The 15,123-nt window shown below is 27.6% G+C and overlaps 2 protein-coding genes across 2 annotated transcripts; one reads left to right on the forward strand and one right to left on the reverse strand.

Moving 5' to 3' along the window:
* The first annotated feature begins 3,730 nt into the window (after window positions 1–3,730).
* LOC123262926 lies at window positions 3,731–6,612 on the forward strand. The gene is made up of 2 exons (XM_044725419.1): window positions 3,731–4,289; window positions 6,095–6,612. Exon 1 carries the CDS (start codon window positions 3,829–3,831, stop codon window positions 4,285–4,287), a length of 459 nt encoding a protein of 152 aa, XP_044581354.1. The 5' UTR covers window positions 3,731–3,828; the 3' UTR covers window positions 4,288–4,289; window positions 6,095–6,612.
* A 3,232-nt stretch (window positions 6,613–9,844) lies between these two features.
* LOC123262925 (ras-related protein Rab-8A) lies at window positions 9,845–14,219 on the reverse strand. Its single transcript, XM_044725418.1, has 5 exons — window positions 13,767–14,219; window positions 13,640–13,700; window positions 10,718–10,856; window positions 10,417–10,620; window positions 9,845–10,310 (listed from the first exon to the last, which is right to left on the reverse strand). The coding sequence occupies exons 1-5, from the start codon at window positions 13,888–13,890 to the stop codon at window positions 10,212–10,214; spliced, it is 627 nt and encodes a 208-aa protein (XP_044581353.1). The 5' UTR covers window positions 13,891–14,219; the 3' UTR covers window positions 9,845–10,211.
* Between the last annotated feature and the right edge of the window lie 904 nt (window positions 14,220–15,123).

Here is a 15,123-nt window from a genome sequence, read left to right on the forward strand (position 1 = left end):
TATATTTGATTGCTTAAAAAAAATGAAATCATAACTTTGTCTTTTATAGCGTCAATAATTGGGGCTTTTACCTTATTATTTTTATTTTATAAACTTTTTTATAAATTGATTCTGTTTCAAACTAACCAGATCTGAACAGATCAGATTTGATCTAATCAGATCAAATTTGATCTGGACAGATCTGGCCAAAATGCAAATCTGCTCAGATCTGATGAATTTGATCTGAGTTGATCAGAGCAGATCTAAACTCTTTTTCCCGGGTTTGTTTTCGACTTAAAATGAAAAATTTCCGTTTTTATGGAAAAAAAAAATAAATCTTTTTTTAGCTTCGAATAAAATTCATATGTGTAACATAAAAATAAGCTTATATGGTTAAAAATATCATCATTAGACAAAATACAATCTAATTTCTTAGTTATTAACATTTTTAAAGATATAAGATCGTTTTGATGTTACAATCATCAAGAACTTTCATTTGAGTATGCACATGAATTTTTTATATATTTTATATTTATGATATTTTTGAAATATATAAAAAATTTTGGGGGTATTCAAATGAAAGGTCTCCATGAGTGTAACACCAAAATGAGTTTATATCCTTAAAAATATCATCAGTAGACAAAATACTATCTCATTTCTTAATTATTGACTTTTTTTAATAACAATTAGTACTTTTTTAACAATCTTTTAGATTTTAATCAAAGTTAACTAAATATTTTTCTCAATACTTAATTTAATATATTGAAAAAAATATATTTTTTCATTGTATAAAGTGCATTTTTTATTTATTAAACATCAAGTTTTACATTTATTATTTAAATATTAATTTTTCTACTAAAATTATAAATCATTAATATAAACCATAAATATACACGTTTAAAAAGCTAATAATAATAATTAAAATCACATTTTATTCCAAACTCAAGGAGACTATTTAAAAAAGAAATTAAATTAATTTTCAATTATAAATAAAAATTTGATTGTCAATTCAATATAATTATTTTTCTTACCCAAAATTATTACAATTGTCTCCTTAAATATCTACTCATTAATAACAATAAATAATCTTGGCAGTACTTTGTAACTAATTAACATATAAAATTAAAGTAATCATTGAATTAAAATTCAACTTTGCGTTAAATGCAAAATTGGCTTAATTAATTTAATACTAATTTTTTTAATTGATGATTAATTTATGTAATAATATTAATCACAGAGTCCAGCTTATAAATAATAACTTTTGAGAACATAATTACTAAAATCAAATTTTTTTTATTTTTAGAAAGGGTAAATTGACTTACACACGTTTATAGGCACAATAAAGGCTTTTTTTTAATTAAATAATCTGTAGGATTGTTTTAATTGTTTATTTTTTTTTTTAATTTTAAAAAAAGTTTTTCAAATTTTTTTTATTTCAAAAATTTTTTTTTGACTTTTTCAAAGTTTAAATTTATTGTAAAAAAATATAAAATAATTAAATTAAATTTTTTAATTTAAAAAAATTATTTTAATTTAAAAAAAAAATTTGGTTAAATTTTTTTTTTTTGAAAATTAAATTTTCTACAAAATTTAAAAATTTTTTCGTCAATTTTAAAAACAAAAAAAAATAATTTATAAATCCTACAGATTATTTTCGCCAGCATGAACGAATACGAATAGCAACAGCCCGTGTAATTTTTATTATTTATTATTATTATTACTTATAAATAATAATTAAATTTCATTTATTATATTCTATTCAACACTTAAAATTTCACTTTTAAATTTTTTCCTTTATAAAAAAGTGAAATTAAAAATCGACGAATTATATTGACCTTTTTAATTATTTGTGCGAGTGATTTTAATAATTATTGTGTTCAAGCTTACTTAAATATCACCATTTAAGTTACATTTTTTCGCTGTAAAAGTGAAAAAATTAAAAAAAAAATTATCTTTTTCTACTAGTACAATTTTACTACATTTTTCTAATTTTTTCCATTATAATTATTATTGTTGTCATTAGTATTTTTAATAATACTATCATATTACCACAGTGCGATATATAAATACGCGTATATTTTATAAATTAATTTTATCAATAATTATTCATTCGAATTAATTAAAAAACCTTCGATTTCCTTCATTTCTTCTTTAATAATTATCATATCATTATTTTGTTATTTCTTTAAACATCAGTCAGACTATATTTATATTTACATAAATAAGTGACTCAATTAATTCGTTAAATAAATTAAATACAGTTATTAACATAGGTAAAATAAATTTTATGGTCCACAATTTTTTATTCAAATCAAGTTTTAGGCCTTTTTTAATAAATTAAAATTAAAATATTTTTTGTAAAAAAATTTTTACACCAAACACTTTTCATCCAATTAGGGTTTAAAATTTTGAACATAATTTAAAAATTATTTAAAAAATAAGAGCTTGAAATTTTTAATAATTAAATATTAAAAAAATCAATTTTTTTTTTTACGGAAAAAATTACCTGTAAAAATTACATAGAGGGTAATGGAAAATTTACATTTTTAAATAATATTATAATTATAAAAAAAAAAACTGTCAAATTTACAGGTGTAAATTTGTAAAAATTATATAATTAGATAATAAAATATTGACAGAAGAATTATGTTTATTCTTGAGGAGTAAAAATTACTAAGGAAAAATATTTCTTAAAAATACTAAAAAAAATAATTATATCTCATGTTTCGTTCTCGAGATCACATTGTAGTACTGCCTCGCACACCAATTGTCACCACAAAGTTAAGCTGTAAATAAAATGAAGTTAGCTACGTTGTAACACCGTCATATGTCCAACCTCATTCTGTTTTTTGTGCGCCTCTTGTCACTACGTACTATTTTATTTCTCTCAATATTAATTTGGAAAAATTAAATTAATATTTAATAAAAAATATTATGAGCAAGCGACAAGCTGATTCACCTTTGGATCTTGATTTTCTAAAAAGAAAATTAATGAAATATCAAAATTTAATCGATGAATTGTCAACCGACAAACATGAAAGTGACATATCTGTCAGATCAGATGACGAAGGTATATGTCTATGCCAATAGGCTAATTTTTTATAATTATTTTCATGATTATTTTTATTCACTAATTATTTATTATGATTAATTTAATTTTTCATAATAAATTCGGGCGATTATTTTATAATAATTCGCACCATTGGGTTAACCCAAAATAAATGAATGAATAAAATATAAATAACCAAAATTAAATTGCTTGTTATAGCAATTTGGGCAATTTTGTACCTTTTTTTTTTTCGGTTACAAATTGTACCATTCGACTGGGTTATACATCAAAAATAATTTTTTTATTTGTGTCAAAGAATTTATTTCTTTGATAACATATATAACCCAGATCATTATTGTCTTGTAGGTTCAGATCATGATGAATTATCTGAGTCTGATCTTGAAAAGAAGACCGTTCCCAAAACGGATTCTGGTAACAAGATTTCTCGTACTCCACAAGACAATGACACCAATAATTCTGAAATTATTGAACTACCGGAGAAGGCTCGAGATCTTCTTGGGGTTGAAAAGCGTCGACAGAAAGACCTAAGTTTCGAGTTCCATCCTGAGCTTGTCGCGTGTTGGAAGGAGACTCTCTCAAAGGGGATGGAAACCTCTACAAAAAAGGAAATTTTAGAAAAATATCCTGATAAAGGTAATATTAACATAAAAGCTCCGATTTTGAATCCAGAGCTTTTGCCGTTGCTTCACAAGTCTGCTGTTGGCAGAGATAAGCATCTCGCGTCGAACCAAAATCTCTGTGGCCTTTCCTTGGTTAGTCTCGGGAAAGCGCTGTGCGCTATGTTCTCCGATGATGAAGAACCATTGGAGAAGGATGACATTTTAGAGTTGCTGTGTGACTCCAGTAACATTATGTGTGAATTAATGTTTCAACTGGAAAAGGCTCGTAAAACTCATGTTTACCAGTACGTGGAGTCTAAACGCAAGACTGTTTTAGAAGAATCTGTCACTGACGAGTTTTTATTCGGCAAGGATCTTTCTAAAAGGATCAAAGATTCTTCTACGGTTGAAAAAGCAGGTTTAACCTTGAAATCCCAACCCGAGCAGAAGACTTTTGTTTCACGGAAGCGTTTTTTAAACTGGAAGAGCCCGGCTACGTCGCGAGGTGGCCCGTCTCAGTCGGGCTTCAACCGGAAACCATTCCAAAAATTTGGCCAGTTCAATCGATCGACACCACCACAAACTCGATCTCTGACCAAATCCAAGGGCCATCAGTCCCAATCAAACAACACAAAGTAGAGGTTAGTTCTATAGCTGGTCGACTACAATTCTTTTTACGAGCTTGGTCACAAATAACTTCAGATAGTTTTATTTTAGAAACAATATCTGGTTATAAAATACCTTTTTTGACTACTCCAATACAGCATAAAGAACCTCGTAATGATTTATTGTCCGATAATAATGCAATGCAAGAAGCTATTGATGATCTTTTAGTTTTAGGAGCTGTTCAGAAATGTAGTGACGTTAAGGGTCAATTTCTCTCCAGTATTTTTCTTATTCCTAAAAGTAATGGAAAAATGAGATTTATTTTAAATTTAAAAAAATTAAATTCTTTTATTGATGTCACTCATTTCAAAATGGAGGATATTAGAACAGCTTTAAAATTAACTACTCCAAGATGTTTTATGGCTAATATTGACTTACAAGATGCATATTTAATGATTCCTATTCATAAAAATTTTTGGAAATATCTTAGATTTCGTTGGAACGGTCAACTTTATGAGTTTATTTGCATGCCATTTGGATTGAACACTGCTCCGTGGGTATTTACGAAAATCTTAAAACCAGTTATAAGTATTTTGAGAAGTCAAGGTTGGACATCAGTAGTCTACTTAGATGATTGGTGGTTAGTAGCTCCGTCAGAAGAACTGTGCTTAAAAAACATTAGTATGACTATTGAATTATTAGAATCTCTTGGATTTATAATAAATCGATCTAAGAGTAATTTGATTCCTTCTCAACCTTGTCAGTTTTTAGGGTTCATTCTTAATTCAAATTCTATGACTATAGAAATAACTCAAAATAAAAGAGACCACATTTTTGAGTTAATTTCTAAATTTGAAAATATTAAAATTTGTTCCATAAGGGAATTTGCTCAATTTGTAGGCAAAATAACTGCTGCTTGTCCGGGAATAAATTATGGTTGGTTTCATTCTAAACCGTTCGAACGAAATAAGTATTTAGTTTTATTAAAAGCTGGCGATAATTACGAAGCATCGATGTACCTATCTCCCTCTTTGAAAAAAGAATTTGTTTGGTGGAAACAAAATATTTTAACATCCAAAAATATCATCAAACAATCTGCCTTTCATTTGACTATTTTTTCGGACGCATCTTTGATGGGTTGGGGTGCTTACTGCAATGGTAAAGTTGCTTATGGCAAGTGGTCTATTGAAGAAAAACGTTTTCATATTAACAGTTTAGAACTTTTGGCGGCATTCAATGGCTTAAAATCATTTGCTTTTGATTTAACAAACTGTGAAATTCTTCTGAAAATTGACAATTCGACGGCGATTGCATATTTAAACAAGATGGGAGGTACTAAATTTCAGGACTTAAATAACATTTCATACGACATTTGGTCTTGGTGTGAGCAAAGACGTTTGTGGCTTTTTGCATCTTATATTCCCTCTCAAGAAAATACGGAAGCTGATTTAGCTTCAAGAGTAGATAATGTCGACACAGAATGGGCCTTGGCCACATGGGCTTATGATAAAATTACCAGAAAATTAGGTATTCCGGAAATAGATCTGTTTGCATCAAAAATAAATACTAAATGTAGTCTGTATTGTTCCTGGCATCAAGAACCAGATGCATTTTGTATTGATGCATTCACTTTAAGTTGGACAGATTTTTATTTTTTTGCTTTTCCTCCTTTTTCTCTAATTTTGAAAGTTTTACAAAAAATTCAAGTTGACCAAGCTTGTGGAATTGTAGTGGTTCCTGATTGGCATGCGCAACCATGGTATCCTCTGTGGTTGTCATTATTGGAATCTCCTCCATTATTTTTTCAACCTTCAAATAATCTTTTGTTTGGTCTTGACAGGAAAATGCAACATCCATTAGCCGCGAAATTAACCCTGATGGCAGGAAGATTATCTGCGAAGCATTCAAGTTGAAAGGAGTAAAAGAAGAGTCTGTTAGTCTTCTCCTCAACTCGATTACTGAATCTACTCTTAAACAATACACTAAACCTATTGTAGATTGGTATTATTTTTGCAAATCTCAAGACTTGAACTTATACAGGCCAACTGAGGGTCAAGTTGCGGACTGGTTGTCTGGAAAATTTCATCAAGGTGCTTCTTATAGTTCTCTGAATACTTGTCGTTCGGCTCTTTCGTTAATTTGTGGAGAATATATTGGACAGAGTCCTTTATTATCTCGTCTGTTAAAAGGGATTTATAAAGAGAAACCCAGTAAACCTAAGTACAATAAAATTTACAGTCTTGATCCGGTTATTAATAAATTAGAACAAATGAGTCCGCTCAGTGTTCTTAGTTTACCAGAATTAACTAACAAGTTATTAATGTCAATGGCCTTAATTACGGCGCATCGTAAACAAACTCTATCCCTTATTAAACGATCAAATATTAAAAAAGTTCAGAACGATTATGAAATTCAAATTCCGGATTTTATTAAGACGTCAAGACGTGGTCATCATCAACCTCTCCTTATTCTTCCTCGGTTTCCTGAATATAAAAATTTGTGTGTTGCTTCAATGTTAGAAGCTTATTTAAAAGTTACATCTGATTTGTTGATCAATAACAAAATAGAAGCTTTATTTATTACAACAAGACAACCTTTTAGAGCAGCTTCAAAAGATTCTTTGAGCAGATGGTTGAAAATGTTTCTATTTAACTGTGGTATATCAAGTGAATATACTCCTCACAGCATCAGACATGCTTCTACATCATCAGCTTTAGCTAAAGGAGTCGATCTCTCCGTTATCAAGAATCTTGCTGGCTGGTCAGAAAACTCAAAGGTTTTTGAAAAATTTTATAATAGACCTATTGTACAAGATCTGAGTACATTTGCTAAAAGTGTGTTATTATAAAAAAAAAAAAAAAAAAAAAGAAAAAATGTATTGTTCAATTAAAGAATTGTTAAATTAATAAAAATAATTATATTTTTTTTCAAATGATACTCTGAACATCCTACAATGTGATCTCGAGAACGAAACATGAGATATAATTATGTGATCGAGCGAGCCTGCCGAAGGCAGGCGATGCTCGATCGTAATTATATTGATTGTTTCGTTCGAAGAGATCACACCCCACCCTCTAATTATTGTTAATTATTATTTAAAAATTATTGTATTATCCCTCCCGTGATCTCTTCTAGAAACAACTACTTTAAACTGCATGAGGTTGGACATATGACGGTGTTACAACGTAGCTAACTTCATTTTATTTACAGCTTAACTTTGTGGTGACAATTGGTGTGCGAGGCAGTACTACAATGTGATCTCTTCGAACGAAACAATCAATATAATTACGATCGAGCATCGCCTGCCTTCGGCAGGCTCGCTCGATCATATAATATTACTTAAAAAGAAAAATATTAGTTAAAAAAAAAAAATTTTTTTTTCTGCCTAAAAGTGCAATATGATTGTAATAGAAGCATTGCTTGTCCTTTACATATTCAGAATAAAGCACTACCTCAACTGCTTTGAGTTATGGGGCGTGTAATTCTAGTTACGACCTTTCTGATGATACCAAATTTAATTGTAGAGTTCCATTTTACAATAAAAATATACCCATCGCAAAAATGTACTCATTTTTTCATTTATATAGGTTAATATTTGACAAAATAAGTAAAAAGAAATTTTTCTTTTCTTAAGGAGGTTCGAGCGTAACTTATGAGTCAAATTAATGTTTAAATTTTTTTTACTTTCAGTCTTCCCAATATTCGTCAAAATTCTTTATTTCAATCAAAAATAATTTGAACAATTTAATAATTGATGATTTTTACTCATTTAATGAAAAAAAGTAATAAAATGACTTTGATATTTACTAATTGCCGGATTAAATAAACAGATTTGGCAACAGCGCGTTTGGTTTTACCCATTACAGAGACGCGGATGAGTGTGTGTTAAATATTTCTCTCTCTGTAACTATATTTCTATCCTTTTCTTTTTTCTTAGCTGTTGACACGACGTTGCCAAATTTTTATTCAAATAAATAGCTGACGATAAACAAGTCAAAAACATTACATTAAACTTTAAATATTTCAAAAATTATATCGGTAATGTATTATTATTAAATTTTTTTTATATTTTACAATAATCCAAGCTTTTTATGTATAGTTTTTTATTCGTTAAAGTTGGGAGGTTAATATTGAAAAAAATAATTAAAGTCTCGACTAAAGTTTGTCCGCCATAAGAGCCCGTGTATAAGGAGATAAAAATTTTATTTTTGAAATTTAATATCTAAGTAATTAAACGGTGGATCTTTTTAAAATTTTGGGATTAGATAAATGACGTATTTATCTATACGTGTACTTAATTTCAAAGCTCAAAGTTGGAAATTATTTTTCACATTAGATTCGCTCGAACCTCCTTAATTATACACTGTAAAAAAAAACCGATGTGAGTCCATGTGGTGTACGGTGTTAAAAATTCCGGTGTTAAATTCAACACCGAAATCAGTGTAGCAGTAACACCGTTTCCGGTGTAAATATTTTTTTTCGGTGTTAAATCGGTGTTATAAATTTTCCGGTATTGATAATATTTTAACAAACACAATTTTTACAATTAAACATTTTATGTTTAATAATTAACAATAAATAATTAAAAAAAGTTAATATTTAATTTAGGAAGTTTAAAATAATCTATATTATTAAGAGAATAAGCAAAATTTTGTGCCCAGTGTATTTATATGATAAAATGGGTTTTTATGGTTAAATTTGGTATCGTTGGAAAAGTCTTGACTTGGAATTGTGCTTTTTCATATCATTCTCACCGATAGACAATTTATTCTGATAAGTATTTAGGCTGCTTTCGAAAATACTCTATCTCTAGATACATAATTAAGAAATGACCTTGTATCTTGTGAACTATTGACATTTTTAAAGATATAAGCTCACCCCGACTTTACACTCATCGAGACCTTTCATTTGAGTACCCATATCAATTTTTTATATATTTGTATATATTATATATATGTATATATGAAAAATATATCAAAATGCATGTGGGTACTCAAATGAAAGCTCTTGATGAGTGTAACATCGAGATGAGCTTATTTCTTTAACAACGTCAATAGTTAAAAAAGTACAGTACAATTTAACAACTAAGAAACGACCTTGTATCTTGTGAACTATTGACATCTTTAAAAATTTAAGCTCATCCTGACATTATACTCATTGAGACCTTTCATTTGAGTACCTACATCATTTTTTCATATATTTATACATATTATATATATGTATATATGAAAAATATATCAAAATGCATGTGGGTACTCAAATGAAAGCTCTTGATGAGTGTAACATCGGGATGAGCTTATATCTTTAAAAACGTCAATAGTTAAGAAAGTATAGTGCAATTTAACAAAAGTCATTGTTAAATAACATTCATTAAATCGATTTTTGCGTTATTTTATAAATTGAAAATTCTTAAATAAATGTTACTTGTCCAATTTTGATAAATATTGAATATTAATTGTGTTTTATGGATCATGTAATACTCATACTCCGATACGGTGTAAATTTATTTTACTGTTACACCGGTATTACACCGGTTTAACACCGCAAAAGAGCACCGCTACACCGGTGTTGATACACAGGTGTTACATAGCGGTGTTAAAATGAGTCCATTTTTAACACCGCTTTTTTACAGTATATATATATCTTTATTTTAATAGACAAGTTCTTGAAATAGGCAAATATTGCTTTAAAGATTAAACTTTGGTATTTTTTCCTCAAGAACACTACTTTATTTCAGCTAAAAATTTACTTGAAAAAAAAAAATTTTTTTTTATTATAAAATATAAAAATAACATTTTAAGAAATTGTAAATTTTCTAGTTTTTACCGTAATTTAAACAGGACTTTTTTTTCCGTCGAAGCTAAGAGCTAAAAATTTTTTTAGACCTTCCTTTTTAACTAAAATAATAAGAAAATTTTAAATGAAGTAAATTTAATATACTTAAAGTGATTAATTGGCTAACATGAACACCTCCAAGCATCTCCTTGCTGCGAGGGCGACTGAGCTTTTATGATACTATCAGCACCTTCACGTTCGGATGCTTCGAATAAACTGGCCTATAAAGTAAAATAAAATAAAATTAATAAATCAATTATTCAGCTTACTGAGTATTCAATTGAATGTAATTTAATAGTTATTTTAATTAAAAAAAAATTATCTCACCCTTCGGCCTCGTTGTTCCCGTATTCTCCGTGCGAGAGTCAAAAAAGCATCCTCAATATTTATATTTTCTTTGCAGGAAACTTCGAAGAAGGGCATGTCGAAATTATCTGCTATTTTTTGACCCCGCTCTGCATCTACGGCGCGATTATTTGTCGCGTCGCATTTGTTTGCCGTCAGTACTTTGACAACATCTGGTGACGCATTCTATAAATTTTATTCAATTTAATTGTTATTATTATTATTATTATTATTATTATTTTTATTTTCAAATAATTAAATAAAAAAAAATGTTAATAAACACCTCTTGTATGTTCCGCAGCCAATAGGACAAGTGATTAAAACTGTCGAGACTTGTCACGTCATACATTAATAATATTCCCATTGCACCTCGATAATAAGCTGTCGTTAATGTGCGAAATCTTTCTTGACCAGCAGTGTCCCTGCAATAAACATTATTGCGTTGTTAATAATCAATAATTATTACATTATTTAAAAATTTTGGTGTAAAAATTACGTCAAAAATCGTATTAAATTTAGGTGGTGTTAATTTAAAATTTTCACACCGTTATTATGTATATTTGATAGTAATCTTGCGTTAAGAGATAGAATTAAATCTTTTAGATTTTGTATGTTTAAAAATAAAATTGAAATTTTGAAATAATTTGTCAGTATGAAATTTCGGAAATTTTTTTTTTCGTCAGAGTAAAAATATTGAATTCGAAAAGGCAATTATACATTGTATTTTGTCCTGATAATTTTTTTAAGGATATAAGCTCATTTTGGTGTTACACTCATGGAGACCTTTCATTTGAATACCCACACGAATTTTTGATATATTTTATATATTTCACAAATATCATATATATAAAATATATGAAAAAATCATGTGTGTACTCAAACGACAAATCTTGATGAGCGTAACATCAAGATGCTCTTATATCATTAAAAATGTCAATAATTAAGAAATTACATTGTATTTTGTCCACTGATGATATTTCTAACAATATAAGCTCATCCTGACGTTGTATTTATGGAGACCTTTCATTTGAATACCCACACGAATTTTTTATATATTTTATGTATTTAACAAATATCATATATATAAAATATATGAAAAAATCATATGCGTATTCAAATGAAAGGTCTCGATGAGTGTAACATCAGGATGAGTTTATATCTTTGGAAATATCAATAATTTAAGAAAAGACAGCGTATTTTGTCTACCGATGATATTTTTAACGATATAAGCTCATTCTAATAATATACGAATCGAGCCCTTTCATTTGAATACCCACATGAATTTTTCATATATTTTATATATTTTACAAATATCATATATTTAAAATATATGAAAAAATTATGTGCGTACTCATTTGAAAGGTCTAGATGAGTGTAAACATCAGGATGAGCTTATATCTTTAAGGAAGTTCGAGCGTAACTAATTAGTCAAAATAATGTTAAAATTTTTTTTTAATTTTAATCTTCCCAATATTGGTCAAAATTCTTTATTTTAATTTAAAATAATTTAAACAATTTAATAATTGATAATTTTTAATTATTTGATAAAGTAAAGTAATAAAATAACTTTCGTATTTATTACTTGCCGGAATAAATAAACAGATTTGGCAATAGCGCGCTTAATTATACCCATAACAGAGACGCGGATGAGTGTGTGAGTTAACTTAAACATTTCTCTCTCTGTAACTATATTTCTATCCTTTTCTTTTTTCTCAGCTGTTGACGCGATGTTGTCAAATCTTTATTCGAATAAATAGCTGACGATAAACGAGTCACAAACATAAAATTTGACTTTAAATATTTCAAAAATTATATCGGTAATGTATTATTATTAAATTTTTTTTATATTTTACAATAATCCAAGCTTTTTGTGTATAGTTTTTTATTCGTTAAAGTTGGGAGGTTAATATTGAAAAAAATAATTAAAGTTTCGACAAAAGTTTGTCCGCCATAAGAGCCCGTGTATAAGAAGATAAAATATGTGATTTTTAAAATCTAATATCTAAATAACTAAACGGTGAATCTTTTTAAAATTTTGGGATTAAGTAAATGACGTATTTATCTATACGTGTACTTAATTTCAAAGCTCAAAGTTGGAAATTATTTTTTACATTAAATTCGCTCGAACCTCCTTAAAAATGTCAATAATTAAAAAATGACAATGTATTTTGTCTACTGATGATGTATTTAACACTATAAGCTCGTTCTGTTGTTACACTTACAGAGATCTTTTATTTGAGTACCCACATGAATTTTTCATATATTTTATATATTTTACAAATATGAGAAATATCATATAGATGAAATGTATAAAAAAAATCGTGTGCGTACTCAAATAAAAGGTTTCGATGAGTGTAACATCAGGATGAGCTTATATCTTTAAAAATGTCAACAATTAAGAAATTACGCTGTATTTTGTCTACTGATGATATTTTTGAAGATATAAGCTCATTCTGATAATATACTTATTGAGCCCTTTCATTTAAATACCCACACGAATTTTTTCATATATTTTATATATTCTACAAATATGAGAAATATCATATATATATATATATATATATATATATATATATATATATATATATATATATATATAGATATATATATATAAAATAGATGAAAAATTGATGTGGGTACTCAAATGAAAGGTCTCGATGAGTGTAACATCGGGATGAGCTTATATCTTTAAAAATGTCAATAGTTTTCAAGATACAAGGTCATTTCTTCATTATGTATCTAGAGATACAAAATTTTCGAATGCAGCTTAAATATTTATCATAATAAATTGACTATCGGTGAGAATGAAACCTTGAAAAGGCACAAAAACCTTTGCAATGACACTCAATTTCACTAAAATAACCGATTTTATATAAATATACACTAGCAAAAAAATTTCGCTTATTCTCTTAATAATATAGATAATTATCATAAATAATTACAAATATATTTAAATGTTCAAAGTACTATTTAAAGTCTAAGTAACATTAATGTAGTTATTAAAAAAGTACTTAAAAATTTTCGATAATCTATTTTTGCTCATAAAACAAAAATACAAGTGCCAAAAATTCACTAAAGAAGATTAAAATTCCGATGGATAATTTACACCGTTATTTTACACCACACGGCCATGTATATTTATTTGGTACTATTTTTTACATAAAAATTGAACATTGATCATTAAATAAAAAATGTATTTGCATACCAAATTTGTAACTTTATCGGAGTGCCATCTAAATTAATAATTTTCTGTTTGAAATCGATTCCTGCAAAACAGAACAATAAAATTATAAATAATTATTTAAAAGCCTTTAATATATAAATAAACTCACCAATAGTTGATATATATGTATCGTAATAACGTTCGTCACAGTATCTATGAACAATACAAGTTTTTCCGACATTAGAATCACCGAGAACTAACACTTTGTACGTAGCTGCAAAATCTAATGCCATTTTATTTTTTTACTATTATTATTTTTGGTATAATGTCTAATAATTTAACCACTGATTTATTACTTATTTAAATATAGAATTTATCTTAAGCAAAATATATTATTGACGACTGTTGTTTTGTTAATGAAGTTATTAATAGTACAGAAGTGGTTTGTTGTTAAGTCGTCGGATGCTTTGTCTCGACCAGGGGTTGAAATACTTGGACTTATTATTTTTATCTCTTTCTTTCTTTGCATCAAACTACACAGACTCACACCGAGCAAAGGTTCAAAGACTTGCTGTTACTGTACTTGCATTGTCGATGTAAGTGTACAAGGGTTGCAGGGCGCCTTCGCTGTCTACGAATACGAATTACTGGAGGGATGAAAGATCGATTTCACGCATGCGTTCTTTATTATTATATTCAAGTTTATTTATTTATTCATTTGAAAAAAAATAATATTTTTAAAATGAAAATTTATTCATTTTTTTGAGAAAAAATTTTGTAAAAAAAAAATTATTATTAATTTAAAATTTCGTATTTAGTTAAAAAATTCTCAACAGATGGCGTACAGTCGCTGAATTTTCTCGCTAGAGAAAAGTTCAAAAAAATATTTAAGGAGACCCACGCGAAGTAGTAAAATTTTTAAAACTTCCTGAAAATTTGTAAACTTAATCTACGTACACGGAGAGAACAATATGGGAATCATTCCTATAATTTTAATAAAATGTTTTCCTATACCATTTTAGGAGCGATTACTTAAATTATGGGAATTGTACCTATAATTTTTGGGAAATGTTACTATAATTATGGGAATGGTTCCTATAATTATAACTGTAATATCGGCATGGTTCCCATAATATCTCGGGGAAAAAGGTTTAGATCTGACCAGATATAATTATATCTGGTCAGATCTATTTATATCTGATCAGATATGGGATTGGAGACATAATCAGATCTAGTCATATCTGATCAGATCTAAACAGATATAACTATATCTGAGTTTAAAAATACATCAGACATGATCAGATCTAGTCATATCTGATCAGCTCTAAACAGATATAACTCTATCTGGGTTGAAAAATACATTAGACTTAAAAAGATTTTATTATATCTGGCCAGATATAACTATATTTGTTAACTATTAATAAATACTTATAATCTATTTTAATAAATATACTTTGCTCCCAAATAAATATTTATTGAATGTTAAAAAATATTTATTAGAATTTAATAAATTAAATAATTGTCTT

The sequence above is a fragment of the Cotesia glomerata genome, linkage group LG4 (genome assembly GCF_020080835.1).
Source record: "Cotesia glomerata isolate CgM1 linkage group LG4, MPM_Cglom_v2.3, whole genome shotgun sequence".
NCBI lineage: Eukaryota > Metazoa > Arthropoda > Insecta > Hymenoptera > Braconidae > Cotesia > Cotesia glomerata.

Excerpts from the sequence above, each read along its gene's own strand:
- LOC123262926 (XM_044725419.1), top strand. The coding sequence starts at position 3,829 with ATGTTCTCCGATGATGAAGAACCATTGGAGAAGGATGACATTTTAGAG.
- LOC123262925 (XM_044725418.1), bottom strand. The coding sequence starts at position 13,890 with ATGGCATTAGATTTTGCAGCTACGTACAAAGTGTTAGTTCTCGGTGAT. Across the intron at positions 10,857-13,639 it reads CCGATAAAGTTACAAATTTG|GGACACTGCTGGTCAAGAAA; the intron begins GTATGCAAATAC and ends TGTTTATTGCAG. Across the intron at positions 10,311-10,416 it reads GGGAACAACGAGGCCGAAGG|GCCAGTTTATTCGAAGCATC; the intron begins GTGAGATAATTT and ends TTTACTTTATAG.